The following is a 1418-nucleotide window of genomic DNA, read 5'->3' on the forward strand; positions in this document are numbered from 1 at the left end:
CCTGAATGCTAGAAGAAATGAAAGACAAATCCTTCTAAAAGAAAAGTAAAACAAAACAATCAAGGTCTATTACTATACCTTTTTGTCTTGGATTATTTGAGGACAAGAGTGGAAATTATTAAGAATGAGCACAAGATTATCTAAACTATATTTAATCTATAAAAATATATTGTTTGGGTTTCAAGTCTAGCTTAGAGAAAAATAACAAGGACCAAATAAAAGATTGCTTGTTGCGAAACAACAGGGTGTTTGTCTCTATAAATGTCTTCAATTCCCCAAATCCATTACAAATTTACAGTAGCTTGGTCCAAGATCCCAAGAACGGGAAAACATCAATTAGCGGTCTCAATACAAATGGAGTTCCTCTCCTTCCAATTATCTTGCTCAATTTACAATCAGTCCATTGTTTTGGTTCAGCCAGACTCTGACTAAGGGGCTTTTCCTGCTGTCCTTCCATCCCATGATTGTCTAGTTTATCCCAACCACTAAAATTTAGAGTGGTTCCTACTTTTTCTCTATCAGGTGCACCATTGGAGAACTGCTACTCTTTAACCTTTCCGTTTCAAGTATTTACTCCTTTTCCCTTTCTTGTTTAGGGTTTTTCGCTACTCTAGCATATCGTCTTTTCTTTTTCTTGTAATCAAATTGTGGACCTTCACCTGACCATCCCCAGATGGCATCCCTGACTAATGAAAGAGTAGAATATGTGAAAGGAAGATCTAATCCATGATAATAGAATTTGTACGTGTTCCAAGTACCACCGGCATAATAATAGTTGGAAGCTCACAACCAGAGGCTCTGAGACACTGCATTAGACCATAAGACGATTATACTTACCATAGTTTGCAATAATAGAGGTTTTATAACCAAGCCTTAATAAATCGAATTTTCTTACAAGCCAGCAGATTAAACACTCAATATCGTTCACATATTTACATGATCTCTGAAACCTAATTAACAGAAAAGGCTGAAATTTTTTCGTTACCAGGTGATCGGCAGCAATATTTCTACTTTAATTGTTGAAATGTGCCTCATGAGCTGTTAATTGATGTTGAGTTGGCATAATGACATGGATGCTGATGTGTTTTATTTTTTCAAAAGATAGATATCTCATGTTTTAGTCTATCAGTTGTGAGTTTCCTAGTCTTTATGCATGTAGAGTTGTTGGTAGACGTAGTGCCTAGTTAATAGGAAGATTCTGTTTTTGAGTTAGTTCATATTGTTAGGAGTTCCTTCAATTTAAATGCTTCTTCTTTTAGCTTAATGAAATATATCTTTTTCTTCTTCAGTCGTTTATCTTCCTTTAGTTATTAACACTAACAAATTGGTATCAAAGCCCTCTTCTTAAGGGACTTGTTAGTGTAGTCTAAGTGAATCATCAACAAAGTCCCTACATGTTGCCTTGAAAAGCCATCAGA

The 1418-nt window shown here is 35.2% G+C and overlaps 1 protein-coding gene across 1 annotated transcript; it reads right to left on the reverse strand.

Moving 5' to 3' along the window:
- Nucleotides 1-292: 292 nt before the first annotated feature.
- Nucleotides 293-812, reverse strand: LOC107017585. Its single transcript, XM_015217752.1, is given in 3 exon segments — nt 293-594; nt 597-725; nt 728-812. Coding segments are annotated over 3 exon segments (516 nt in total).
- Between the last annotated feature and the right edge of the window lie 606 nt (nt 813-1418).

This window comes from Solanum pennellii, chromosome 4 (assembly GCF_001406875.1).
Source record: "Solanum pennellii chromosome 4, SPENNV200".
NCBI classification, from domain to species: Eukaryota; Viridiplantae; Streptophyta; class Magnoliopsida; order Solanales; family Solanaceae; genus Solanum; species Solanum pennellii.